The sequence below is a fragment of the Ochlerotatus camptorhynchus genome, unplaced genomic scaffold, assembly GCF_037179485.1.
Source record: "Ochlerotatus camptorhynchus isolate MF236.1 unplaced genomic scaffold, CSIRO-AGI_Acam_v1.1 ptg000491l, whole genome shotgun sequence".
NCBI lineage: Eukaryota > Metazoa > Arthropoda > Insecta > Diptera > Culicidae > Ochlerotatus > Ochlerotatus camptorhynchus.
Window position 1 is genome coordinate 2,448,078 of NW_027040976.1, and position 27,695 is coordinate 2,475,772.

General features: G+C 38.9%; 1 protein-coding gene across 1 annotated transcript in view; it reads right to left on the reverse strand.

Annotated features, from left to right (window-relative positions):
* Positions 1-19,542: 19,542 nt before the first annotated feature.
* The window catches only part of LOC135712523 (protein yellow-like), a 61,066-nt gene continuing 52,913 nt past the window's right edge, over positions 19,543-27,695 (reverse strand). The window contains exon 3 of the mRNA XM_065235478.1: positions 19,543-20,799. Coding sequence (XP_065091550.1) covers positions 19,745-20,799 — 1,055 coding nt within the window. The 3' untranslated portion in view covers positions 19,543-19,744. The remainder of the gene's footprint in view (positions 20,800-27,695) is intronic.

Here is a 27,695-nt window from a genome sequence, read left to right on the forward strand (position 1 = left end):
TAGCAGTAGTGTTAGTGTTAGCGGAATCTATTGAAAGATAGATAAAATGGAATCGAGTGCACGAAAGAACACGTTGAAACTGTGCTTCGAATCTGATGCTAAGATACCTTCGCATCTGGAAGTCCTCAGATTTATTGCAGGCCAACTTTATCTCAGCTCAGCAAACAAAAACGACGGTTTATTCTTCATCAAGTTCCTTGATGAAGGTAAATTCAACGAATTCTGTAACCACGTGGAAGAGGTCTACGCCTTCAAGTATGACGATAGTTCAAAGACGCCAGTCACTCTGGTCATGGCCAATCGCATATTTCGCTATGTGCGAATCTTCAATCTACCTCCCGAAATTGATGACAAGGCCATTGCTTTAGTTTTGGGACAATTTCGAACAGTCAGGCAACAGGTGAGAGAACGCTACCCAGCTGAATATTATCTGAGTATGTTGAGCGGTGTGCGTGGTGTTCATATGGAGATTGCTAAGGAAATCCCAGCGAACATATTCATTGGACATTTCCGAGCGCGGATTTATTACGATGGTTTGATGAATCGCTGTTTTTATTGTAATGAAGAAGGGCACTTGAAGGCGAACTGTCCTAAGTTGGCAGCCGTTTCTGCTTCCCACGGTGGAGGTGCACGGTCATACAGCACGGTTACTGCTCACGGGATACCAGTACCCACGCCTAGCACAACCATACCTTCGCTAGTGGCCAACATGCAGACTTTGACCAGGAAGAAAGACGACAAATCGAACGAAATGACACCCAGCCCGAAAGGAGAACAAGAACCCCAGCCGGAATCCAGCGAGAAACCGGAGACAACCGTGGCAGAACAACCCAAGGTAGATGATAAACCGGAATCGATGGAGATCGATCCGAAGCAAGGACAAATGCGAGCAGCTACATCCCCAGAATCCTATGCGAGTAAGAGAGGTGACACAGTCGGAAGAAGTGTTAGTTTGCTTACTAAAATGAACTATGCTCATTTTGTTATGGCAAGTTTTGCTATAAGAATTTGCTTCTCGTGTTTATTAGCGAAATTCACATCAAATGTTGATTATTTGTGTAGGAAATCAGTTTGGCACGGCATTTGTGACCAGCATACACCTTTCGGTCGTATGAAACAGGTTGAAAACTGTCCAAATCCGCAGATAAAAAATTTTGTTTTGAATTTCTGTATGGCAAAATAGTGAACTTTTCGTGAACATTAACGGCAAAGAACTCACCAACACTGGGAGACCGTGAGTTCCTGCCCACCTGTCATTTCCCATCACGCCCAGAATCACAGACGGAAACAAAAGAACCAAAGCGAACAGATGAGAAACAAACAGATGACAGTGAGAAAGAAACGGAAGGTTCCTTCCTTACTCAGAGAACCAAACGGAACAGAAAAACAGGGCATCAGCAGTTAATTAAAGCAATAAGCAACCGTTCACAATCAAAGAAAGGCGCGTAAGTACGATGCAAACCGTTATAAATATTGAGCACGAATTTAATTTGAGAGAGTGAGTGCTTATTAGAGTAATGGTATTTCTACGAACGGTATGTACAATTAATATCAACGCTATTAACAAGCTTGTAAAGAAGCCTCTTCTGAGAGATTTCGTATGGAATAACGATATTGACATCGTGTTCTTACAGGAGGTGGCTTTTGAGGATTTTGGGTTTCTCCCCTCTCATGCCGCTATCGTCAATATAGGGACTGAACACAAGAGCACAGCTATTCTTGTGAGAAAAAGCGTTAACTTTGAAAACGTCATTATGAGTTCCAATGGACGTATAACATAATGTTCACTACTGATATAATTCCGCATTTATCAACCAACAAACGGAATGTTATCGTAGGCGATTTCAATTGTGTTTTGTCTAGAGCGGATTCAAATAGTAGAAATCCAAATATTTGCACAGGTTTGGAAACTTTAGTTAATACACTGAGGATGTACGACGTAGAGATGAAAAAAAATGAAAACCAACTTTAGTTTTATTCGAGGTGATTCCAAATCCCGATTAGACCGGTACTACGCATCAGTAGAATTCATCGATGAAGTACGATCGATTACTACAAAAGCAGTTGCTTTCTCCGACCATCATGCTGTAATGGTGAAATATCAGGTACCTGATAGCATTTCGCTCCACGTTCGTGGTAGAGACTATTGGAAAATTAATCCAAGTCTCCTTTTTAATGAGAATGTATGTGATTCTCTAATACGAAGTTAACTAGAATTTAAAAGGAACGGTATGTATCATAACGATATCAATGTGTGGTGGAACGAATACGCCAAACACAGAATGTCTAGATTCTTAAAAAAATCAAAGCTTGCTTTTAAATCAACAAACACATAGAGAGACACAATTTTCCTATGTAGGTTTGAATGAAATTATTGAAAAACAGTCGGCAGGTGAAGATGTTTCCACTGAAATGTGTTCCGTAAAGTCCAAATTAATGGAAATTGAATACAATAGGTTATCAAATTGAGGAATGAAAATTAGCTCGAATTCTCTGTTGCACGATGACAATCTAAGAGTACAGACTCTTGCTTAATAGTTGATGGTGTTACAACGTCTGATCCTAGTGTATTGGAGAACTACTTGTTTTCTTATTTTAGTAAGGTTTTCCAATCAGATAACAATGAAACTGAATACGAAGAGATTCTTGGTCACCTTACAGCCAAGATGTCTGATGAAGATGGAGCTGATTTGGTCAGGCCTATAGAAAAAAACTGAATTAGAGACAGTTTTAAAAGAAGCTGCCAAAAAGAAAACCCCTGGTCCAGATTTACGAATTTTATTTAAGATTTTTTGAATACCTCATTGATGATTTGGTGGTACTCTTTAACAAATACTTGGTGAATTTCCAGTTTCCTTTATCAACTGTCTTAAAAACCTTTACTGTAATTGTTTATTTAATTAAATCTTCAACATAATGTTGTACAGACATTTTCTAGGCTAGGTATCGAATTCTATGTCTGTAAGTAGACTTACTAATGTTAAAATCATATACATCAAACGTTTCATTAAAAACACGACAGCACAAAGTCCACGGTTCGTTGAATCCATAGTTGGTCCGATGGGTAGGTTGCCACAGAAGCGTGTAACTACGTAGAACTCTTTGAGGAGCATTGATGTAGATTTGGCTCACAAGAGAGTTGCAATCCACGTCACCGTTAAGCAATCCAAACACGAAGAGTCGCTGAAGTAGTTTCCTCCTTGCTGCCAACGTGTCCAGGTCAATCAGCCTGCACCGTTCCTCGTAAGACGGCAAATTAACCGAATCGTTCCAGGGCAGAACACGTAAAGCGTATCATACGAAGTTTCGCTGAATGGCTTAATTCTGTTAGCTTGAATAGCGTAAAAGGGTACCCACACAACAACAGCATACTCTAGAAGACTGTGGATGAGAGCACAGTATAGTGATTTCAGCGCGTAGATGTCCTGGAATGCGTTTGTGTTTCGTTTCAAGAAACCTAATGTGGCGAATGCTTTAGCAGTTATCATGGAGATGTGCTCATTGAATCTGACTTAAGAGTCGATGATAACACCCAAATCCTTAACTGAAGAAACAAAGAGCAAAGTCCTATCCTATAGTCATGTCGTAAGGGCTCGCGTGAACGGCTAAAAGATATTGCGTAGCATTTTGTGACATTAACCTGCATACCGTTCAATGTACACCAGCGCAAAAAGGAATCAATATCCTTCTGGAGTGCGCAACAGTCAAGTCTTGACTTAATTGTACGAAAGATCTATAAGTCATCGGCAAACATAAGTTTCGAAGAACAAAGTCGACTACACAGGTCGTTCACGAACAGGATGAAAATTAAAGGCCCAAATGGCTACCTTGGGGAACACCAGAGGGTATCTCGAAACTAAGCGAATTAACACCGTTAATGCTCACATAGGCTGAGCGGTCAGTTAAGTAAGACTGTAGCCACTTCGTGGCCCAATTAGGTAATCCCATACACCTAATTTTGTCCACTGCAAGCACATGTGGAACCCTATCGAACGCCTTACTGAAGTCCACGTAGATCGCAATTCCGCGATAATTTTCAACGTTGTGGATGTTTCCAGCTTTGTGAATAGGTGTGATGGACGCAACCTTCCACATTGTGGGGAAAACACCACTAACTAGCGAACGATTGAAGATAATCGACACAGGTGAAGCGAGAGATGCAGAAAATTTCTTAATGAACGATGGCGGCAAACAGTCTGGACCAGGGCCTTTGGAAGGATCTACAGATGAAAGAACTTTCATCACCTCTTCAACAGATACATCCAACTGTGGCAAATGCAAGCTGTAATGAGCTATGCTGCTCATCCAGTCACGACGATCATCCGGAGAATGAGCGGGAGGGGTAGTCGAAAAAACATCCTTGAAGAATTTTGCGAAGAGATCAGAAGCTTCTTCCGCGGAGTCAGCACGAGTTTCTTTATAGGACACATCGAGTGGTATACCGCCATTCCGCTTAAGTTTCTTCACATAGGTCCAAATAGACGATGGATCCCGCTTTGCCTCCTCAATGCGCAATACATATTCATGGAAAACTGTGTTCAACCGGCTGGTGTAGTGCTCCTCCATGTCGTGAAGTAATCGCCTGTTTTCCTCAGTCCGTTGTTTGAAAAACCGTTTCCTTGCTTTCCGTAACCTGTTTCGGAGGTTCCTAAGTTCCGTGGTCTACCATGGTTGATTGTAGTGAACACGGAGGCAATGTCGTCGAATAGGAGTATATTCGTGGATGATATCGAAAATGACACCATAAAACCGGAAAACAGCATCGTCAACGTCACAATCAGTCAAATGCGTCGTCCAGTCTATCGAGCCTATCCGGGCGTTGATAAGGGGTTCATTGCAGAAGTTGAAATCGTAATAACAGCAGTCCAGCCCAACGTCGTCAGTATTACGAAGGTAGTCAAATTTGATGATAAAAGATTTGTGATGAGCGTTGAGTTTTAAAATTCCACAGGGCGATTCGAAAAGTTCGATTCTGTCAGTATCACTAACGAAAGCCAGGTCAAGTAATCTCTCGTTTACGTTACGTACATCCTGAACCTGTAATACAAGTTCCAAAGTACTCTTCAATGGATTGCTAACCAATGACATTCATGTTAAGTCTTCAGTACGCCAGGGGTGTCCTATTAGTATGGCACTATTTGTTCTGTACATAGAACCGCTTATACGAATGATTAGTGATAATATTAGAGGCTGCTTCGTGGCCAGTACTTTTAGGTATTAGCCTATGCAGACGATCTCAATATTTTTATCCTCAACGATCATTAGTTCAACACAGTTCTAGAGATCATCAACTATTTTAGCACTTATTCTAAAATAAAATTGAACATCCATAAATCGCATTATATGCGGTTTAACAATTGCAAATCTGGACCGCACCAAATTCAAGAAAAGGACAGTTTAAAAATATTAGGTGTAATATTTCATACAAAATATCCATATACAGTAACAAATAATTATAATTCAGTGATTCGATCCGTTAAACACTGCCTTACAACGCATTCTACAAGAAATTTGAATTTAATACAAAAAGTCTGGGTTTTAAATACTTTTATACTATCGAAAATATGGTATCTAGCACAAGTTTTTTTACCCAACAAAAATCACCTGGCACAAATTAATACAAGTTGCTGGATGTTTCTTTGGAATCGACATATATTCAAAGTTGCTCGCAACCAGTTGTTCATGGATACGAGTAAAGGGGGCCTCTCCCTCATTGACCCTTACCTTAAAATTAAAGCTTTGTTCACTAAAAATGTATTATTTTCCGAACAAGCCAGATGACACAGTTGATCTAATAGTCCTTTGCTAATTTCAACAAAACTAATGTACAGCGCTATGCTAAGTGAGCGTAATCATGCTATTAAGATAGAGATGGAAAACCCTGACATACAGTGGGATATCGTGTGGGAAAATTGTAGTAAACCTTGCCTCTCAACAAATGCTAGAGAAGGTCATTACTTGTCCTTGAATGATATTGTTAGCTCTAAAGTGAAGCAATTTAGGAATAGAATTTCAGGGATAAATACTGATACATGCGAATATTGCGGACAGTTAGATACTACAGAGCATCGTATAAAGAAATGTATAGGATCAGACCAAATATGGAGCTGGATTCATAATTTGATTAGAAGAAGATTGAATTTAGTGTATGATGACCCAGAAGAAATAATAGGAATAAGTATCAATGAAAAGAGATATAAAGAGAAAGCAGCATTATGGCTAGTCGGCGAAGCAATCGCCTTTAATTTGAGAAATTTGGTAAAAAATAGAATGTATAAGTTTCAAAATCAGATTCGCAAACAGCGGTGGAACAATAATGATGCAATGAAGAAACATTTAAAAAAATGTTTGTATATATTCTAAGGAATTTAATAAAAAAAAAAAACCATTTGCCGAGTTAAATTAAAAAAAAAAAAGAAAAAAAGGCACCACCCACACGTTGTTGTCGGCATACCACTCCATGGCCTTTTCTCCTTACTGGCCGAAAAAGGAAGGGACAACCGTGCTGTTTCAGGAAAGGATCCAGACACTCGTTCACGTAAATTTCCTGGTTAATGGTCCCGGTTGCAATGAAAATGTCACTTTTCAACCCACAGGTATAGATAGCCTGCCAAACGAAATATGTCTTAGCGAACAACGACGGTTTCATATGTTTGAAAATGTCTGCCACCTTTCCCCTTCCGGTTACCATATAAAACTCCTGCCCAGGAATCTGTTTGCCTTGACGTAGTTTGCTGCGAGTAGTTCGAATTTTCGCGATGTGCGTGCAAAATTTTAATGCGTTGCTCCTGTTATTTGGACGCAATTTTGATAAATGATGAGCAAATGTCAAAATCAAAATAAAGGGATCATTCTGCATGCACACACCTACAAAATGAGGGGTTTTCAGGTTTTAAATTCTCGAATAAAAGAAATGTGTCAAGTTTAAGTCGACCAAATATTGATAGCAACACCCTTTACGAGTTTTAATTCCGTTCATTGAAACGTCATTGGATTCACTTTGGCATAGGGATGAAGGCAGAAACAATTGATTCGCTAGGAACGCTCCCAATAAACAATATGTGCTGATTAAAGGCTCAATAAGCCATTTTTAGCTGAAAAAGTATATGTTTGCCTGAATAAGCTCTTATACTGCTTCCAATATTTGTTGGGCTTCTTTCGTTTATTAAAAAGTAGAAGGGTCTGTGCCTAGGGGCACAGCTTGACGTAGGACCGCTAGTGGACGGAACAAATATGAATATTCAGTTCTTTTAATTGATCAATCATCAATTATCTTATCTCTTTCTGTTTTTTATTTGTAAGCGTATCAAATTTGTAGCATTTCAAAGAGAAAGTTGATGAAGAGAATCCAAGGGACTGTCAACTTGAGTATTTTCGATTCATCTACCCGACTTTAAAAGGTTTATTTTGATTTTTTTTTTTGTTATTTATGAATTTTTAAGTTTTGTGGATTTTGGTATTAAAGTGTATTCAATTCACCCCTCAGGATTTGCTACCGAATTATATGAATGGGGCGGGGTGGAAAGTATCGTTTGTGCAGAATATGAAAAAAAGGAGGGACTTCGAGAGATTGAACTCGTGAGAGCTTATTTTCTCACAACTTTGCCCAAAGCGAATTATTCCCACTTCTCTCAAATTCTATATGGATTTTCAACACTTCCTACCACAGCGTGTTCTGGAAAATGTTCGGACGTTGATTAACCTCACCAATACATTTGGGCCTACAATTCCACACCTTCAATAGAGACCAGGTTGAGCCTTGATAGCTAGCTGCTTGCGGGAACTGATGACCTTGACAAATGTCCAAATAATACTCTTAAGAAATTTATGGTGGTCCTGAAAAGGACCGTTTTGTAGTGATGGTTGAGTAATGCTGAGCTGAGCACGACGAGCTACTGATTCCGATCCTAGCCTAGCAGTGGGACTTCTTCCTCCTTCTCTATGGTGGCTCATATGAGCTCTGCAGCTCGCTGTTTGCAGGCAGCCTTTCGTTGTTGTTGTTGTTGAAAGCACTCCTGCTGCTGCTGCTGCTGGACTGGACACCACCACTTACGGTGGTGGGACCGCATCGAATTCAATTTTTTAAGTCTGTGTTATGGAATGCGCTGTTTTCAGATATTCGGTGATAATTTTGATCACCATTGCAACAATTGGACATTTGGTATTTTTCAATAGTGACCTATTGAAAATTAACTAAGTGTTCATTTTAGCAGATTGGTAGATAACTGTCCAATCGTTTGGCTTGTTTAGAATTAAAATCTATCTGCTATTGGTCGAAACCTGACCTCTTCTCGTAATGCTGTGCATTTCGGTTTTTTGAAATTGCGTGGATTCTATAGATCCTGTGGAGATCTATCTAGCCCTGATGTATGTGTTGGTAGAGGGAAAAATGTAAACTTGGCGGGAGACGACGTCTTAACACTCGAAAGCAATTTGGTGAAATATGAAGTAAAACAAATCCTAGCAAGTTCTGCATGATGATTTTGTTTGATTTTATTTATTTGTAAATTCACCGGGAAATACCAGCTGGCGATTTGTTTTTATGATAACTCCTTACTTGAAAACAGGCAAAAACTCACAAACAGTGTGATAATTCAATAATCAATAAATTATCTCAACATTTAGTGGCAAACCATTCATAAATTTTGGTAACATACAAAAAATTCTATAATCCACATTAAATTTCATATGCAAGCGCCGATTGAAACAATCTTTTCGACGTCACTACAAGGGTGATTGATTAAACGAAAGAAACGAATCGTGCGGAATGAAAGCCGAGGAAAAACTAATTGCGCCAATATATTCAGGCCTACAATTCCACACCTTCTATAGACAGGTTGCGCCTTGATAGCTAGCTGCTTGCGGGAACTGATGACCTTGACCAATGTCCAAATAATACTCTTTAACACATTTTTGGTGGCCTGAAAAGGTCCGTTTTGTAGTGATGGTTGAGTAATTCTGAACTGGGTGTTCAACACGGATGAGGCTGTCGAGCTGTATGTCGTTTGGAGCGAGGGTGACACGCTTGGCATAGATGACCGACCCACAGCGACTCACGAAGAGCTACTGTTTCCGATCCATAGCATAGCGGTGCAGCTTCTTCCTCCTTTGATGGTTCCTTGTGTGGGCTCTGCAGCCTTTCGTTGTTACTGGAGAACAATTTTCGACGCCACACGCCGAAAGCACTGCTACTGCTGCTACTAATTTCGACGACCGAACACCACCACACAGTGGTGTGGTCGTTGGGAGCGTGTGGTTCTGAGTATGGCGATGAGTGTGCAAAATATTACGCAATTCCATCCTCCCTATTCGCACGTACCCGAGGATCGGAGGCGAATGCCACTTCGACTTGTTTCGTCTACTTACTTCTCTCTGACGACTGTTCTGGGGAAGCAGCATATGCATGTAGGTAATTGGAGGATATACTATAGATATATAGTTAATTCGACACTTTTGGACAATGATGGACATTTACCAGTTTTTCAATAGTTTCTTGCTGAAAATCAACATTCGGAAGTATTGTTGTAACACTCAGTAACGTTCAAAATCTTTCTTAATTTGTTACATGTTCCATTTTCGGTTTTCACAAAGTGCACCCCCATATAGAAATCAAAGTCGTAGTCCTACGTCAAAAATGGATGTAAATATTGATGTTATGCATTCCTATGGATTTTTTTTGTAGCTTGTGAAATTATGGTACGTTTAAACTATCTGATTTGATAGTCTGATTCGAGCGGACTGCTTGATAATTTTGTCGAACATGATGATAAGATTTGACGTTTGATTTGTCGAACGTCATAGATTTGTGGTTAATTTTCATTCGACTCATAGCCGCAAGTGAAATGAAAATATTGTTTTTTTCTTCTTCTAGAGATATGATTTGTGTGTTAGTGGCATCCAGCAGCAAGGTTAGCCGATTTCACTATTCATTGTGTATAATTTGACTGATTTTTATTTTTCTGTGTGTTTGGCCGCCAACAAAACAGTGTTTATATAATACGAAGTATGTGTTATATAAGAATAAGCATGCCGGATAATAGGTCTGAGAGCCTACTAAGATTTTTTTAGAGCTTCAGAGAGATTTAGAGATCTACTGAGAAATTTTTTGAGCTTCAGGGTGGTTCGTAAATCTTGAGAACAGAACTACAAAACTTCAGAAAATTTTACGGAAATTAAAGGAAGTTTGCAGAAATTAAGAAAAATTCACAAGAGAGATCGTAGATCTTCAGATTTTGGAGTTTGTAGTTCTATTGAGTAATTATTGAACATCAGAAAAGTTCGTAGATTTTCAGAACAAAGCTACAGAACTTTAGAAAAATCACAAGAATGGTCATAGATCTTCAGATAAATTCTTAGACCTTCAAGAAAGAGTGCAGATTTTTCGATGTATTTTTAAAATGTTAGAAATGTTAATTGAGCTTCAGTGAAATTTGCAGGACTTCAGGGAAGGCTGGCGGTTAAAAAAATATATACATGACTTCAGGGAAATTTGTAGATACTTAGAGAAATATTTAAAACTTCAAGGAAGCTTAACTACTTTAAGATAAATTTAAAGAACTTTAGGTAGTTTAGAAGATCTGCAGGGACATTTTTAGACGTTAAGGGTAGCCCAAGAGCAGAACTTCAAAACTTCAGACAAGTTTGCAGATCTACTCAGAAATGTATTGAGCCTTGATAATAAAACTACGGAGCTTCAGACAACCTTATAGAACTTGAATGGTATTTGCAGAACTTCAGGAGAGTCGATATTTAGAGAAATCTGTAGAACTGAAAGGAATTTTGCAGATCTTCAGAGACATTCAGTGATTCAGTGTTTCAGAAAAGTACTTCAATTCCAAAAACAAATCTCTGCGAAGTTTTGAAGATTTTGCAGAACTCCAAAACTAGATGACCCTTCCTTAATATTCAAAAGCTTTATAAAAGATAATTTTATTTTTCATTTGGAGTTTAACTCAATCTTACTTAGTGGTAGACGTGAAACACGTCTTTCAAAATTTTTAAATTTGTCGTTCCCACCCTGTGCGAAGACGTAAAAGTTTTTGTTGAATAACTTTTTTCCTTTAGAAGTGCCCATCTTGGGATGTATGAACGAGTTGTAGATAAATGGTTTGTCTATCTTTAGAAAAAAATTTAAATTGTAAAAAATCGTGTTTTTGAGAATTCTAATTTTTAAGTTTTAAAAATTATTTTTTTCAGCGTAGAAAATAGACTTTATTTTTTTTTTTATTTTTTTTAACAAAAGCTCATTTATCATCCTTTGGCAACATTTTTGTAGGACTTTACATTATTGAGTTATAATTTCTTGAAGAAAATGATGACAAAAAAGTTCTGCCCTTTCCGAATGTTGGTCTAGATTTTTTCAAAGAAAATAAGTATGCAAAGTTGCTTAAGTCGACGAAATCTATACACTTACAAAAATTCATTGACATCTGAGAGGGTGTTGCCAACCATTTGTCGAGTTAGCGTGAAATTCGCAGAACTTCAGGAGAGTCAATATTTAGAGAAATCTGTAGAACTGCAAGGAATTTTGCAGATCGTCAGAGACATTCAGGTATTCAGTGTTTCAGAAAAGAACTTCAATACCAAACACAAATCGCAGCAAAGTTTTGAAGATTTATCCAAACTCCATGGAAGTTGGAAATAGATAGATCTGAAGAACTTAAGAAAAGTCTGAAGACCTTAAGAGAAGTCTATACAACTTCAAGAAGTTCGTTCATTTTTAGAAAAAAAAAAATGCAAAACTTTAGCAAAACTCACAGAAATTCTAGAAAGTTCGCCGATCTTTAGAAGTATTTACACAACTTCAGAGAAATTCAAATATTTTCAAATAATTTGTACACGGAAACAAATCCGATTCCATTTTCATGAATAAAAAATCATGAAATGAAAAAAACTTGCCATCCCATGAAATCGTAACAATGACTCATGATTTCGTCATGGAAATTTATGATTTCATAATGCAGTGGAATCAAAACCGTTACAAGCGTTACACGTACTTGGCAAACCGTGTTCATAAACCACACTACATGGGTGTCTCTTATACGCCTTTTATCTTCTATCTTATACAAGTACTAATAGTCTAGTGGTCAACGTATGGGTTTAATGATCTCAAGGTTCTTGGTTCGAATCCAGTCTGATGCTTTATTTTATTCTTTTTACATTTTTTGGTTATAAGTTAAACCCATGAATGTACACGCAGGCAAAAGAACGTACGAATTCCATAAGAAACACAAGAAATCAGTATGAATTTCATTGATTTGCCTTATGAAAAATAATGTTGACAAAAAAATAATAAATCGGAGCAGACTGAAACCTAACCTTGAACGTTATGCTTACGGGGCCCGTGTGTTGATCACTCGTCTTTCAACGCTTGGGAAGATGAAATGATTAAAAGTGTATAAGAGCTACCCCATGTTACCCGAAAATCATTCATAAGTCACGCTTTTGAAATTCATATTTTGTGTTCATAAGCAGTGCTGAGTTGCATCACGGTACTGACAGCCTTTAGATTGACAAAAGAGATTCCTACGGTTAACAATCAAAACAACTGAGAACCCTCTCTCCGTAAAACTTCTCACCAGTATGACACAATAACCGTCAGATGTCGTTGTTTTGCTTTTCTCACTCATTAGTAATATCATTAACATCTGCCATGTGTAACCATCATATCACCGATGAAAATTAAACAGACATATAAATTGACCGTCATCTCATTTCGAGCATAAATACAGTTATGACGGTCCTTCCCCTTCCAAAATCACGGATGAGGCTATAGCTGTGATGCATCAAGGAAAAAGTCTTATCCTGCGTTATACAATCGTATCATAACCAGTAATTATTATTGTGAGAATTCATATCTGCATGAACACGTACTACCTGCAGTCTCGAATTCTGATTCATGGATAGAGATTTTGCAGCTATTAATTTTTTCGGATACCGTGACGCTTGAGCTCCAAGAATAAGGATGCTGACCGCATATCGTATCCACATTACCGAAGCCCAAGTATCAAAGGATCCGTAAAAAGCAAAACCAATAAAAAATCCTTGCGTAATCCACTAAATATTGGAATTGTGGCTAGCAATCAAAGCAACAATTGGTATCCATCAACAAAGAAAACTTCAAATCGTTACTTTGAATTCCGTAAGGAAACGCAATGTATTTCAATATTTCTTCGCTAAAATTAATAGCGAATTCGTTTATTATTCAGTTCCAACCTGGATCAGGTATCAATATTGGATCTGCTTGTTTTCGGAAAAACGTCAGTTTGATCGTTTGCTTTTTAAACCCAGCTCAGGTTGATGTTTACACGGACAAAAAGTTTGGTTTCGCACTGATTTGTCGAAGTTCCACCTATTGGTTCCATGATGGTCCTGGAAATATTTCGGAGCAATTAAAAAAATTAAGATTTTTCGCTTCACTTTTCGCACGAAACGTAATAATGTTGAAAAAGATATTTGTTTTGACAGTAAATTTCTCGTGAGTTTATCAATTGTGAGTTGTGCCAGTTTTGAGATTTATTAAGCATCGTAAACAATGACGCGTACGTAAAAGAGAATTGATATTGCCGATGGATCATAAAAAAGTGGAAGTGACTTTAATGTGCATGTTAAGAAAGAAGATAAACGGATATTTTTCGACATTGTAACGTAATAGCACCCACATATTTATTTGTTACAAGGAAAATGAAAATCCAACATTTTCTTCAAAGTGTTTCGTATGTTCTGAACTCAACAACTTTTAGCAAGAACAGGAAAATGAGAGAGCATTATTCTCACTTCCCACTTATAAATGCCCAACAGAGATGATCAGTGAGTGAATGATTTTGCTACCCTCTCCTTTTCATTTAATCTAACTGTCATGGATGGCTTTTATGAAGACGGTCTAGTGAGTTAGAGGTGTTTCCAAGTGATATGCTAGTTGACCGTCATTTCTGAGATGTGACGGTTATGCGAGGATGACCGTCAAGGTACAATAACCGTTATGATAATGCACAACACTGTTCATAAGTCGAGCCTTATGAAATTATTATGTCTATTTGCCTCAGTGTAGCTCATGATTTTAACTCGAATGATTCATGATTTTGGGAATATTTGCTGCGTTACGGAAAAGTTGCTCATGATATCATGAATATTATTCATGGTGTGTTTTCATAACATGAAAACACGCTGTGTTCATGAAATCATGAGTAGACTTGTGCGCCGCCGCGCCACGCCGCCGCCGCCGACGATTTTTATACGCCGCCGCCGCCGATGAAATTGAACCGGCGCGCCGCCGCAGTAAAATGGTTCACGCCGCCGAATTAATTTATGTCACGCCGATGAAAATTCCGTAACAACTTTTCGGCTAAATGCATCTTTAACGCGTAGAAATTAGAACTTGTGGGCACGCTCGTTCGTGGCTACTAAAAATTGAGTGAAAAACCAATAAAATTAATTAAAACCAGCTCTCCTCTAAATTGAGTAACAAAGCCAGAACTGAATTTTTACTAAAACGGCTAGGTATTTGTTGATGAGTTATTTTTACTCATTCCCATAAACTCAAATGAGCGTGTATGAGACAGCAATTGTCACTTAGTATTTCGTTTTTTCTATGTAGCACACAGGGATGAATCGGATGAATCATTTTTTTCCCTCCTGCTCGCTCTTGTTCGAGATAGTTTTTTGGTGCGTTGATCAAACGTAAAAAATCTCAGTGGTTTTGTCTCAATGAGCGAGATCTATAGGTGAGGCAGAAGGAAACTACCTGTCTCTTTCTTTCTCTCGATCCGACGAAAACATAGGATGAATAAAACAGTGGACTAGAGTTTCCTCATACCCTAACAACGTTGTAGGTGGAGATATTCTATGCTTTTGGAAAATTAGAAAGCTGCAGTATTGTTGCAGGAAATCCAACATCATATCAGCAGAGATGCTCAAAACTGACTCCATGCTCCTCTACTCAAATGTTGCATCAACTATTCTGCAATATTTGAGACACCGCGACTTTTCCGGATGCAGGGCATCTTAGTGAAGGTCCCAAAGAAGGGGGATCTGATTGTGTGCGACAATAGCCGAGGCATCATGTTACTGTGTATTATTCTCAAAGTTCTGTGCAAAGTTATCCTGAATGAAATACAGGAGAAGATCGACGCAATTCTCTGGAGGCAGCAGACAGGATTATGTGCCGGAAGATCTTGTGTGGACCATATTTTCATGCTCCGCATCATCATGGAGCACGTCAATGAATTCCAATAGTCCCTTTATTTGATATTCATTGACTAAGAAAAAGCTTTAAACCGACTCAATCACGAGAATCTGTGGGGCGCCCTGAGACGCAAGGGATAAAATCGTCAACCTCATCGAAGCGCAGTATCAGGCTTTCTCGTGCAGAGTTCTGCATAACGGAGCCTTGTCTGACCCTATCCTGGTGTGAGGCAAGGATGTATACTATCACCGCTACTGTTCTTCATCATAATCGACGAGATCATGGTGGGTGCAATCGACCGTGTACCAAACCGTGGGCTGCTTTGGAAGGCTATCATCATGAAGCATCTCAACGACTTCGATTTGGCTGATGATTTTGCTCTACTAGCACAACGGCGTTTTGATATGCAGAGTAATCTCAATGACCTAGGCGAACGCTCCTCTGCGGCGGGTCTCACCATCATCGTCAACAAGACTTAATCGTTGGATGTCAACACGGGCAACCCTTCCAACTTTACGGTAGCGGGGCAAACAGTGGAGAAGGTCGAAAGTTTCCAATTTCTTAGCAGCCAAATAGCGTCGGACGGCAGGACCAAGAGCGACATAGGTGCACGAATCAAGAAGGCTAGGGCTGCCATTGCGAGTTTACGAAACGTATGGAGATCAAACCAGATAAGTCAACGCACCAAAATCCGAATTTTCAACTCGAACGTGACATCTGTGTTGCTATACGTCAGCGAGATGTGGTGTGTATTAGGGGAGAACACTCAGAAGCTGCAGGTCTTCATCAACCGATGCCTGCGGTATATAATTCATGTCTGGTGGCCTCACAACTTGATATCAAATGCCGAACTTCATCCTCGATGTCATCAGAAGCCGATAGCAATAGAAATTCGATAGCGAAAGTGGTGGGTCCGCCACACACTTCGACGGGGCGGAAATGAAATCTGCATGCAAGCGCTGCTTGGAATCCGGCAGGACATCGCAGCAAGAAAGAACCAGGGGCTCATGGTGGAAAAAACTCAGCAAGGAAATAAAGCAAGTCGATAGGAATCTGACCTGCGCCCAGGTCAAGGCAAAAGCGAGCAGCCGCCCATGATGGAAGTCTTTCGCGTTGGCCCTTTGCACATCCGGTGGTGTACAGGACCCTTAAGTAAGTATCCTTGGTTGGCAGCCTTGATTCGCAAGGTATTGTGTGTGCCCACCACCAGCACGCCATGTGAACGAGTTTTTAACATAGCTGGGCAGATACGGTCAGCACGTCGGTCAGTCATCCACCCTAACAATGTGGATAAAACAATCTTCATTCATGACAATTACAGCATTTGTAAAAATAGAGTTTTGCAGTAAGCAGTGGCTGTTACGTAATGCAACAGATTGCTTTTATATACTATCCACCCCTACATAACGTACTTTTTTTTATACTTAATAAAAGGGTTGTAACACTTTGCCATATGACTCAACCCCCCGCAATTTTAACTAGCACATACTTTTCTAAACAAATTCCTCATGCACGGCTAATGAAAACACATTTGAGCTCAGGTTACTCAAATTACATATTTGAGTTCAGGTTACTCAAATTCGCGAAAACGTAGATATCACGCCGCTGCCGAAAATATTTTGATCGGCGCACAGGTCTAATCATGAGTCATTTTTCTCATTTCGGAAATCTGATTTTTCCCGTGTAGAGCTTTAAGGAATTTCAAAGAATTTGAAATAAATGTGCAGAACTTTACGGAAGTCCAAGAATCCACAAAAAATGTACAGAACTTTAGAGAAGATCTACTGAAAAATCTGCAGAATTTTGTTGAGGTTCTTGAAATTTAAGTAAAATTGACCGAACTTCTGGGAAATTCGCAGATCTTTATAGATATTTGCACAACTTAAATTTCCGGGAAGCTCAAAAATTTCTAGATATTTTTTTTTATACTTAAGGGAAAAGCTTAGATATTCAAAGATATTTTCAGATATTAATTGAATCATGATAATCTACAGAGGTAATTATATAACTTTCGAGAAGTTTGTAGATTATTAGACATTTAGTGAACATCAGAACTAACTGCTGATATTTAATGATCTTAAATCTGTATGGATTCAGAAACCTGGTAAATTTTTAAAGAAATTTGCAGAACATCTAAAGAACAAACAGAACTTCTAAGAAATGCCGCACTACCTAGAAATTTGCAGATCTTCAGAAAAGTTTGTTTATTTTCAAAGATATTTTACCAGAGAAGAAAAATAAATCTTCAGGGACGTCCGAAGGTCTTCAGAGAAAAATGCAAAATTGAGATCTTAACAGAAATTTTCAGAACTCAAGGAATCATGTGGATCTATAGAGAACTTTTCCCACTAGCTTGTCGAAAGTTGGTATCAACATCCTGGTGAAGTTTTGAAATCCTTTTTCGTCTTAATAAATATGGCAAGTCAAGATAACAAGATAAGCCAGATTCCTGCAGGTGTTTCTCCTGAGCAACCATTTCCTACTCTACAAAGTTCACCTTCTCCTTCTCATTTTATTTAAAATAATAAAAGCAAATACACCTGCCAAAGCTAGAGCAATTTTCCGGTTATTCATTATGCAAGCAATTACTTTTTATTCCCGATACAGTTTTATTTTGAAATCTAAATTGACAATTATTTCGACATGTGCAAGCAGCGACGGTGTAGTGGCAAGCGTGATTACCTCTCACCCCAGCAGGCCTGGATTCAATCCCAGTCGGCGCCGCCGGGATGTTCTGAGGCATAACATCTCTGATCACGTTTTCCTTCGGAAAGAAAGACTTGGTCCCCGGTTCATGAGTTGATGTGTTGATAGGTATGGTCCAGGTTTGGGAGCTGCCTCCCTGGCGTCGGTAGCATTGGTGCTCAGCACGGAAAACAAGATCGACGGAAAACAAATCAAGGACATGCGCAAACAGTGTGAACACCAGCAAACAGGGCGGTCGACAAAGTGTGTCGAAAGTAAAATCGAGCAGATTTTTCATTTTGGCGACCGGCAAAATCAGACCAAGAAATCAGATAGCCTAAATGGACCTTGAACTACCGTACCAAACGCACGATTGATTCGTTTACGTCGAAATCATTGATTGGTTGATGTTCCTGCTTGATATGACGGAAATGGGCGCTTATGCCAAAGTAGTGTTATATCATATTCAGTATTTAAACGGGTTTCAATCCTTTGGAAACGCCCATGTGGACCTCATTGACAGTCACGAAGGTCAACATTGATGGACAATTGATTTTTATCTTGACAAAAAAAAAAGGAAATGAATGAGAGTCAACATTACCGGGTGGTCAGAGGTGAAATGTAAATGAGGCACTAATTTACAATCTACTTCGAGTCATACTTAAGCTGCTTATCACATTCTATGGAAAACGTGAAAAAAGGACCCATTTCCAACGCCGCTCAAATGTTATTTTCGCAACGGAGCAACGATAACGTGGGCAACTCTTATTTTTCAGTGCTTGGATGTGGGGCTGGGTGTTTTTTACCATCAAACAAGTTGAATGAAAGATCGTAAAAGTTACATTCCCGATTGCACCGCGCCAAACAGAGGCAAGAGCGAGCGGGTTGATAACGACGGTATTGACCATATTTTTTCCGACATCAAAGACGACGAGTTGACTTCGGTCAACTACCTGTTGGGCCTTTGTTTCAGTCCGCAAGGGGTCTTTTTGTTTTTTATGTCTAAAAGGCCAAAAATGCAGATAATTTGATGGGTCAATCAGCATGTGATTGGACGACGGGTTGGTTTTATTCGCATTTGTTTTCCGGGGAATTGGAATTGGCGCTGTGGGGGGGTAGGAATGTGATTTTCTGCTCGCTCCTGAGGCCTTGTTCATTTACTTTGATGTTCACCTTTTGACTGACCAGAAATATAATCACTCATAATGATGACGTTATCGGATGGTTGTGTAAGCATTTGAGAAAAAAAAATATAATTTTGTATGTTTTCCGGATTGGTGGTAAGAAAGGGTATGCTTTGGCTATTTTATGTAACGCTGCATAAATATGGTTGCAGGTGAAACATAATTTTAATGAGAGACCCAGGCTGGTATCTTTACAGAAGAATTCCATTGTTTCCACAGCTTAGCATCCGCAATTTGCAGACCGTTTGAAGTGAGTTAGATATTTCCTTTTTCTGTAATAATGAACAAAGCAAACGAGAAAAATAATAACAGCAAGAGCTCAACCAATTGTCTTGAGTATATCAGAGAAGACTGATGATCTTAAGAATAGCGTATTGAGCAACGACGCACTATAAAATTCAGAATGCTTTATCGCATTTTTCACATTGCTGAACGATTTTCATTGTTTAGCCAACAGGGACTTCCTTCATGAATCAATCCAAACATCTCCTCTTAAAATCTTTATTCCAGTTTTAAACTGCACAACGTCAACACTTCGTATCGTCCATCGGTTTCTAAAATCTATTTACACTTCGTAACATCAATTATTTACAACTTAAGCTCGACTTACACGGTAATTAAGATACTCTACTCGGTAACTGAAATCAGGAAATGTTGCACCACTTTCTCCTTCTTTTCGGTGAACGAAGCTCTAGGCTGCCAAGATCTTTGCCAGCGCCAGTGAAATCGCAATCATCACCAAGCTAGCTTCTTTCCCACCGGCTGCTCCTCGGCCGAAAATTCCTGCCGTTTCCAACCGGCTCGATACCGGAGTCGTTGATGAAACGCCATAGTGCAGTAAGCTGTTGTCCACTTCTCCGTCGTACTTATACCGGACATCATTGTTGAACACATTATTCGGCGTGTTAACGTATCCCAGCGCGTTGGTCTTCGACCGGAGAATCCTAAAGTTGGCCTCATTCGCTTGCATCCGTCCGGCGACAAAGTTGTGCAATCGGTTAACCACCACGTACAGATACCCCTCGTGATCGAATCCCATTCCATCCACCCACTGGATGTGGGTGCGATCCTTTGCAATAACGACCTGGTTCTTAGGCGTGAACGGTTTGTACGAATCCCATCGGGCGATTGCGTGATCCCCTAGCAAACCGAAATACAGCTCACCCTGGTTGTCCATGATCATTCCGTCGGTTTGCGAGCTCTTCCTTCCGTAGTCCGTCACCGCTTCCAAAACATCCCGAGGAGTCGCCTTGGCCACATACTCCGGATCTCGCAACAACGAAGCCGGCAATGAGTACAGATGGTAACTGGACAGTGGAGTATAGTACACGTTCCTCTCGTAGTTCTGATTAGCCAGCAACGGATCTACCTGGGGATCGATATCGTTCTGAACGTTCGGATTGTAGTACGGTCCCAGTGCGATGGCATCGATGTGAATCGAGAATGTCAGCTGGGTTTCGTTTATGGAAAAGTTTACGGCATTCTGTGCCGCCCGCATCGAATTGTTTTCGCGAACCTTCCATGACCGATGCAGACGTCTCGAGAACACTACGATGCCCGGATCGGATCCGCTGTTGTCGGTGATGTAGACAAAGCCACCGAAGGCGTCGTCGATTACGATTTTGTTCAGGTAGTTGTTACCGATTGGGACCACTTCCTGGGGGAATTCGTAGCGAAGAACGATCGATCCGTTGCGCTTCAGGTCCAGCAGGAGAAGCTTTGGTGGACAGATCACGTGATTGTTACCTGCGAAATAAAAAGGGAGATTGAATTAGTAAACAAATTAACTAATTGATGATTGAACGCGGGCTTCACATGCACATCGGTGATTGCAGACCGGTATTTTTCGAGATAAAATGTATCACTTAGTGTGATCAATTAATTTGCATTGCTGCCTAGATCAGTTGGTCGATCAATATTGATGGACTGTGTTTATAATTGATAACACCGTTGCTAAGGCGATTTAGAACCTATGTGCTTATCAAATACTAATAATTAATTGCATTGTTGAACATGTTAGACGAGATTTCAGAACTGCCAGTGTGCCAAACAATGATATAACTAGACTGTTTGTCACCTCACGTGTTATTCATTCTGTTGGCGTATCAATTTATTCACCTGCTATCGAGCACCTCGTGATGTTCTTATTAGGCATTGGACGTCTTCAGTTTGAATTATGCAAACACTACTGAGCAAACAATAATATTGGTTTGTGCAAGCGAGAACGTGATGTTGATGTCATCGATCAGAAAGTAGAAAAATGGCCTCCGTGTGTGGTTCGTGATATAAGTTGGCTATACTTGGCTATAGCCAATGCTCCAAATAGGCTTCATATTTGTAATATCTATTATTGTCATTGGTTGATAAATGACATGAAATTCATTATCATTTAATTTATTTTATGCCCAGTGATTTTCATCGAGCGCGTGTCTAAACAATTAGAAAGGTATAACCAGGCATGGAAAATCATTTGCATTCATTTCATACATTCATTTGCCTCTAACTTTTTTCATCAACTGCATTCCGCAAAATGATGTATTAAGCTTTTGTAGGTTTTGTTATTAGCTACACATTTTGTCAACAAGCCAAATCCTTATCTCTGATGCATGACGAACCAGAGCGAACAGAATCCACTACTTTTTTTCAGTGAATGCATTTTACATTCACTGAAAAACAGTAACAAGTTCTGCCCGCTCTAGCTCGTGATGCATAAGAGATACAGATTTGAAATGTGATCAAAAGTTGTAGTTAATAACAAAACCTACAAAAGCTATATACATCATTTTGCGGAATGCTGTTGATGAAAAAAGTTAGAGACAAATGAATGTAAATGAATGTATGAAATGAATGTAAATGATTTGCCATGCCTGGGTATAACTAAATTATAACATCATTATTAAGCTCCTGTTATTAATAAAAAGATTTGATATCAGTTTGTTTAAGGGTTCCAGTGTGAAAAAATCATCTAAATAATTGAAACAAATTGGTACTGATCAATTCAATCTTTTCCAGATCAGTTCTATTATTTTTAGAATACCGTGAAACGGGGTATCGTTGATAATGCGGGTAACTTTGATAGTATAATATAAAGAATAAATTTACTCGCTGCCCAACAAACATTGGAAGCAGAACAAGAGCTTATTCAGTCAAAATTTTGCTTCTTCAGCTAAAAAATAGCTTATTCAGCCTTTAAGCAGCTCAAATTGTTTGTTTGTTGTGCTTTTTCCAAATAAGAAACATTGGTTCCATATTGTAGCTTATGGTATTTTCGTTGATATCGTATATAGTTTTTATATAGTATGTGTTACATATTAGCACTCAAACCATCACTTATGAAATGTATTTTCGATACAGCCATCACAAATTCAATGTTGTATTCTTATTGCTTATGAAGTTTTCTGATTAAATACTCTTTTAACGTTTCATATTTAAAGAACTAAATTGTTTGAGTTTCACTCATTTTTTTCTACATTTATCGATCATTATCAAAGTAACCCCAAATCAAAATACTGAAGTTCGGTCACGAAACTAAAAAAATAATGCAAATGCTTTAATTTTCTTTCAACATATTACTTACGAATTAACTCTTGAATCCTCAGTACTTGTTTTAAAAATATAAAATTTGAAAAACATTCATTGCTGTAAAAAATATTTAGAATACATATACTTTAAAAAACTATCAATGTTACCCCGTTTTACAGTACTTAAATTAAAAAAAATACAACTCTAAAAGCCAAAGTTAAAAAGATACGTCTCTAAATATTTGGCTGCTGACTCAGCATACGTTTATCAATTATTTGCTCAGAATCGGGCATATTTGTTTGAGTTTACAAAATGTTAGAGCAATTTAAGGAAAACTCCGTTTTCTTTAAATAAAATGAACATATTTTCTTGAAATTTTGCTCATTTTAAGTCGTAGTAGAGATCATTAATCTGCCACTAATTGTACAAAAAATCGTCCACTAGTTAAAAAAAATTTAAATCGAGCGTTTTAGGGCCCATGCATTAATTATGTCCGCTAAATCGAGCAAAAAATTACATACCCTCCCTCCTATCGTGACGTTTTTCCTATACCTAATGCATTGCTTGTCTCAAAATCTTAGACCCCCCCCCTCACTTAGAGCGTGACATAGTATATGCATCAACCCTTACTTAAATAAATCCGACTTCATACAGGCTCCTCCAATTCAGACCAAAATTATAGCAAAAAATCAATAAACATCTGTTCAATCACCAGGCACGATTTAAAAAAATACGTCTCTTTATTGCTCATGCAATGAATTTTTAGACTACTGTGAGGATCGTAGTTGACAGGTAGTTTTTACTAATTCACTGAGACGAATGATCTGTCAAATTGCAATAAAACACAACAATATCCCATAATTACGCAGGTAATTATTAAAATATTTTGAATCGAGAATTATCATAAAATTAATGTATCCTGTATTTTGCATCAGGTCTATTGATTATCTGTACCATCATGTCAGATATCTTGCTGCAAGTTTCGCAGAAGCCATTTCCAAATGGATTTCCACGTAGGGTTAACTACCCCATTTCCGGCCTATTTAGCACTACCCGCACTTAGCATTCCTTAATCTAGCGTAGTTTAGCACCAAACGGAATGTTATTATTATTGATGGCTTCCAAATTTATTTACCTTTCCGTACATATCGTAAGATTTGCTTATAGAGAAACCAATCGTTGAGATAGGCAAAGGCTAACACTGCTTTTTGACGCCAAACTCGGCCTACGGATTCCATACTCGGTCTAACGCATTGAAACGTCATTGAAACGTCAATGAATTCACTTCGGCCTATCAGATGAAGATAAAAATTGATTCTGTCGGAGCGCTTCTTTTGTTTGTGGAAATAATGGGTGCAAACCTTCATATCACGCGTTCTCATTGACTTCGTTTGGTAGCTTATTAACTAAAGTATCGTACCAAACGCATAATTGACTTGTTAACTCTGAAATCATGGATTTATTTGAAGTTTTCTGTTCGATAGGCCCAAAATGGGCGATTAGGCCGAAGTAGTTCTCTACCCTATCAACAGAACTAATTTTTTCCCGAAAGGATTCCCCCCCCCCCCCCGAAAAAAGATTTCCCCCGAATTCCTTATAGAAAGGATCCACCCGAAACAAACAGCACGAAAACTGATCGGAAGTAGGTGTGTTGATATTGAAGGCACTCCGGTGGCACAAAAGTAATCCAAGAACACTTTGCTTGAAGCCGATTTTTTGGTTCTTCTGGTTCAATTATACGTCAGTTTTTGACAGCTGATGTAAACATTAGAAGTTTCAGCTTCATTTATGCGTTGCGGTAGGTGAAAATTTATAAAGTGCGTGATATAAAATCTTTAGATGTTATTATGATATGTTGTACTTATAAGTTAAAAGAAGAGGTTGTAAAGTATGTGTTTGACACATGAACCTGCCAATTTCGCTTTCAGAGTGTCACAATCAGCGATTTTATGATTCGTGAGCGTTCACTCAGAATGAGCGCTCGCGAGTCGTAAAATCGTTGATTGTGGCTATCTGAAAGCTAATTTGAATAGTTTTATGTGTCAAACATTTGCCTTTCCACCTCTTATTGTATCTAAAAAGCACAAAATATCATTGTAGCATCTAATGATTCCAAAATCCCGAAAATTATTTTTTTTATAGCAAGTGAGTGGAAACAAGCCTGGTTTTAAACAACGTTGGTTTCGTTGGTTTTGTGCAATTCTGGCACAACACAAAATTTGTGAATTTTGACAAACACCGTTTGAAAAATTGGGTTCTGAATTTCTGTGTTAAGTTTCAATTTTATAAACTTTTTCATTTCCATTATACCTTGTTCAGACAACAGAGTTATAACATATTATAGCGATATCTAGATGGTGGTTTCTGTGTTGCAATTATTTGACAACCGTTATAACATGTTATAACTGCTCACTCTGGCCAGTGTTTTACGCTGTAACGAGTGTGTTGCATTCATTATATCTTCTTTCCTTTATTTAACGTCGGTCTCTGTTCCGCAATCTAGTGCCAATCACCGACGGACATCGTTTGCCATCCATTGACGGCAATCGAATGTGCAGGAAGGCAGCTTCCACACCTGCGTAGGATATCGCACCCATTCAAGCACACATGGGCCGGGACCAACGGCTTTACTTCCCTTCCGAAGGAAGACGTGACCAGAGATTTTTTTGCCTCAGAAAAATCCCACCGACCTCGGCTGGGATTGAACCCAGACCCATTGGGGTGTTAGAAAGCAGTCACGCTTAAAACTACACCACCGGCGCCGGCATTTTTCATTATATCTCTTGCCGTCGGTAAAAGCCAGCTGGGTGGCAGCCCTATCTTGTTTGCCTTGCCTTGAAAAGAGCTAATATCGCTGCGGGCCCGCGAATCGTGGGCCCCACTGACAGCTCATAATTTGTAAACAAATAGAAGATTCAAGCCAGAATTTCAAAAAAGGCGTGACTGATATTTTAGATATTCTTAATATTTTTGCTTACATTTTGTGAAAAATAAACTTAGAACTCTTAAAATATTATTTTCTGATTTTCTATCACGAAGTCAACCATTTATATGGCATAAAAGGGAAAATAATTTCATTTGATAAAAATAAGACACTTCAGTCACGCCATTTTTGCAGTTCACACTTGAATTGTGACGTTTCAGATGTTGGTTTCAATAAAATGGCGGCATACCACCCAGCTGGTAAAAGCGAGCACCCAGTTGCGACTGGGTGACTACCGTGAACGCGCCCGTCCACTGACAGTTTTCAATGGCAGATGAAGATAAGTCAAATGAAAGGCACGCATACATGCGCAGCTGATTGCGCAGTGGGATCAGCAATCACTGTTTTGTTATTGTTGAAGGGAATCAGAAATGGTGTATTTTGCATTATGTGATATATTTTGTTTTTGGTCTAATCATAGTCCCGTTAATTAGACATGTGTTAATTTAAGATTTGTTCCGGTAGTATTTCGAGCATCTTATCGACCTAGAAACCAAATTTAGGAATGTTGACAGTGAGAGTAGGAGTATTTGTATTGAGGAAAACTTAATTTTGAGTATCGCCGAAGGCATAATTTGTAACATAGTTTCTATGCTCGATCCAAGGGATAAGCTCACTTACATGGCACTGTTTGACACCCATGGTAGTTCTTTTTTTGTGATCTCTAAAGTAACTGGCATCACTGCATTATTTCTGCGTATGCGCAGTGAGGACGTGTCAAAATTTGATTGTTGATACAAACAATTCAGTGCCAACATTTCAAAGGGGCGTAATTGCATTTGTAAACAATGACTTTCGCCTTCGATTTCTCGCGAATGAAAGCTCACTCATGAAAATGAATGACACCAGCAGGTAGAGGAATGTTTCTTGTCCCAGCTAGCATTGATAATTTGGAGGGGTGGGCTTTTATTAGCGAGAAATCGACGGCTAAAGCCATTGTTTACAAAAGCAATTACGCCCCTTTGAAATGTTGGCACTGAATTATCGGTATCCGCAACAAATAATTTCGCCGGAGCCTTACTACTCACCCTTACTGCTATGATCCGCAACCGGACCAACGGAAGATGCCGACATCACGACAACGACCGGGTGGATTAAACCCTCCGTTACTCGCGCCAACTTTTGTAACACGAGTTGTACTTTGTACAAAAGTGTGAGTTTTCCATTGCCATTTTGCAGTCGAGCTACCAAACGATATGAAACCAACGGGTATTCCTTAACTTGTTTTTAACTAAAAAAGCTAAACTTTTAGTACAGTTAACCCCCAAAAAATGCGGAAAATAGAGAAAATGTGAATGGAAACCGCGTAAACGGTGTCCGTATTACGTGGGATTTGACTTAATTGGTTACAACATAAAACATCTCGAGATCCAGACCAGATAGAAAGCTACTGTCTTCGGCAAAGTTGTTCTAGAGATCATAGTTTTTCGCTGGAGGAGAGTAGTTTAGAATTTTCTCACTACGTAGCGCTAGAATACATGTGAAATTATCGCATGCGACATATCTCGAGATCATGACCAGATAGAAAGCTACTATCGTTGACAAAGTTGTTGATGAGATCAAAGCCTATTTTTTGGTGCACAATAGTTCAAAATTTTCTCAATACGCGGCGCTAGTATACACGTGAAATTTTCATTAAAAATATCTCGAGATCCTGACCAGATAGAAAGTTACTGTCTTGGGCAAAGTTTTTCAGGAAGTCAAGATCTTTTCGTTGGTGGAGTAGTTCAGAAAATTGTCACTACGTGGCGCTAGTATATACGTGCAACTTTTGCATATACAATAGCTCTAGATCCTGAGCAGATAGAAAGTTACTGTCTTCGGCAAACTTGTTCAGGGGGTGAAGACGTTTTGGCTGGTGGACAGTAGCCCAGATTTTTCTCAACACAAGGCACTAGTAAACGTGTAGAATTCTCGCGTATGCTAAGCTCGAGATTCTGAACAGGTATAAAATTACTGTCTTCGAAAAAGTTGTTCATGAGGTCAATGTTTATTGCTTGGTGCACAATAGTTCAGAATTTTCACACTACGTGGCATTAGTATACACGCGAAATTCTCGCATGTAAAATATCTCGATTATCTGATCAGATAAATTTCGCTAGTGGCTTGTTTCGAGATCCTGACCAGATATAAAGTT